General features: G+C 43.9%; 1 protein-coding gene across 1 annotated transcript; it reads right to left on the bottom strand.

The window, feature by feature from the left end:
• Window positions 1-995: 995 nt before the first annotated feature.
• On the bottom strand, window positions 996-2,389 carry RETNLB (resistin like beta; the record flags this gene model as incomplete). The annotated part of the gene is made up of 3 exons (XM_079766316.1): window positions 996-1,123; window positions 1,692-1,769; window positions 2,263-2,389. 3 exons carry the CDS (start codon window positions 2,387-2,389, stop codon window positions 996-998), a joined length of 333 nt encoding a protein of 110 aa, XP_079622442.1.
• Window positions 2,390-2,709: the final 320 nt, after the last annotated feature.

The following is a 2,709-nucleotide window of genomic DNA, read 5'->3' as shown; positions in this document are numbered from 1 at the left end:
ATTTTTTGGTGGCCTATCCACTGATAACTGGATTATGTCCTCCTCCAGTATTGAGTAAAAACCTGGAAGCTTCCTAACTTGTAAAAGACTTGTCACTGAATCACTCAACACTGGCACCATATTTTGAATCATTTTTTGACATTCAACAGATTTTTATAACCCAGGGCAATGAATCATGGAAGGTTTGGTGACAGGTAAGGGCTTGTTTTCATTTTGTTATGGTGGAGAAACACAATGGCAAATTTATCACCTTGATCAAAGGAGATCTTGGCACAAAATTTAGGAAACAGTACAGATACAAATTAAAAAATCTAGAAATTGGTTATTGTAAAACTGCCTTTACCAGCCTTCATCTTGGAAAGTCAGCCGGCACCTAGTTTGGAGCCCACCATGCTAGTTGGTGAGGTCCACAAGGGAACATGTATTATTTTCTTTCTTTGTACCTCTACTACCAAGCAAAATGCCTGGCACAAAGTCATTACCCTTTTGTTAAATAATAAAAGGACTGGAGTGTCCATCTCAGCTTTCCCCATTTTCCTCATATTTTTCCTAATTCTTGCTAAGATGGAGTAATTGGGATGCTAGAAACATTTTCTGGCTAAAGAAGTCCTAAGACAGAAGTGGTAACATCAAAATATATATGACGAATTTCAGAGGGAAGGCGAGGATGGGTGGGGAGAGATTAACTGGGGAACTTATATGCATATATGCATTGCCTATGGACACAGACAGTGTGGTGAAGGCCTTGGAGGGGTGGTGCAGGGTGGAGGGGGTCAATGGGGAAAAAAAAACACAAACAGGACATCTGCAATACTTTCAACAATAAAGATAAATTTAAATATATATATGTATACACAGATAGATGCAAAAATTGCCTTTATTAGCCAAGAAGCAGGGTTATAACAAATGAAAGGGAGACTTTGAGTCATGTTTCCTGTGTGGGGTCCTGGTTTCATTGCAGTCATAGTCACACAATGGGGTTCTCCTCCTCCTCCTCAGATCAGTCGGCAGCAGCGGGCAGTGGTCCAGTCGACCACACTGCACTGGCAGTGACACGTGGTTTCCCTTCGGATATCCCAGGAACCACAGCCATAACCACAAGCACAGCCGGTGACAAAAGTCCCTGCATGGGCACATGAGACATGGAGGTCAGATCCCTGAGATTTTGAGAGGCTAGAGGAGTCCTAAGCCAGTGTGATAACATCAAAAATATATATGACGAATTTCAGAGGGAAGGGGGCGGTGAGTGGAAATAGATCTAGGTTTTGTGGGGTCTAAAGTTAATTCCATTGTGAAAGTCCTTTTTAATAAAATAACAAATGTGGGTATATGGCCATGGAGGAGATCTGTGAAAGTGAGGGGCCTAGGCACTTCTGTTCCCACACATTCATGATAAACTCACCTCTACCCATTGAAACAGGGCAATAGATTGAAAAAGGAAAATAAATGGCAGGGGACTTGGTAGGGGATAGGACTATAACAGGACAATTAAGAGGAAGGGCTCATATATCAGGTCATGAAAGGAAGGTGAGGAGGGAAGAGGCAGAAACCCAAGATCCTTCAGTAGCTCCTTTAAAGAAAATGAAAATGGGTAAGCGATCTCTGGGAGCCAGGAGTCATTACTCAGCTGGGGATGGACAGGGGAGAGCACAGGGCATCTTACCCCCATCCCTCCTCATGGAATTACTCACCTGAAGGGCAGGAGGACAGTTTGCCGGAGTTGGTGACACTGGTACATGAGATGCTTTTTGGGGCAGGTGGATTGCACTCTGAGTAGGAGAGAAGAAGGGATATTGCCCATGCTCTGTTTCCCATAATGCCCTCCTAAATCTCCTTCTTCCTCAAATATGTCCCTATGTCCACGAATAGGCAACTAACTAGTTTTAATGTTTAGTTTTCTCATTTTTCAAATGAAAATAATAGTTGTACTTACCTCAGAGAGTGAAAATTAACTGAAATAATCTGTGTAAAGTTTTTCATCATACCTCATTCATAATGAGTGTTCATAAATTATTACTATCCTCCTCCTCCTCCCCTTCATCATCATCACCATCAATCTCATTATATCAAGGAAACCTGAACTTTTAGCCAAGAGTCCAAAAGGAGATGGGGGAGTGGGAAAGCCCTGGGGAGGAATCTTGGGCTTGAGTGGAGTGATTAGAGATTGGGTTTCAGGGATGGGATAGCAGAGAAGCTAGGGTGTAGGAGCAGGAGGCATGATCAGGGGCTATTGTCCCGTTTCCCCCAATTCTAGTCAATTACCCAAACCTTGGAGAGCTTCCTTTATCCTTTCATCCACAATGGCATCTAAGGACTGCTGCGTGCTCCCTGGGCTCATCAGCAGGAGAAGGAGGATGGGGATGAGAAGGCTGCAAGGGGTAGGCTTCATTTTGCGGAAAGGCAGTATCCTGGAGCTGGGAGGAAAGATTGGAACAAAGCTAAGATCTCTGAGCCCCAGTGTGGCTGGGAAGGAAGGGAGAAGAGAAAGTGGAGAAATGTCCGGATGGAGTTTGGATCTCTCTAAGTAGTTTGGAGAAGCAGGGAAGGTGGCTGCATAGAGGACTCACTCACCAAAAAGCTCAGAAAAGATCTGCAAAGGTCTGCAAAACATCCTTCAGGCAAGGATGTTTTATAGCCTGGGTACCGCTTAACACACAAGAACGTGCACACCTGCAAACACATTCCGTAGTACATTTTCAGAGACGTTGC

The sequence above is a fragment of the Cnephaeus nilssonii genome (assembly GCF_951640355.1).
Source record: "Cnephaeus nilssonii genome assembly, chromosome: 3".
Lineage (NCBI taxonomy): Eukaryota > Metazoa > Chordata > Mammalia > Chiroptera > Vespertilionidae > Cnephaeus > Cnephaeus nilssonii.
Note: the sequence above shows the minus strand (reverse complement) of the source record. Positions and strands in the feature narration are given on the sequence as shown.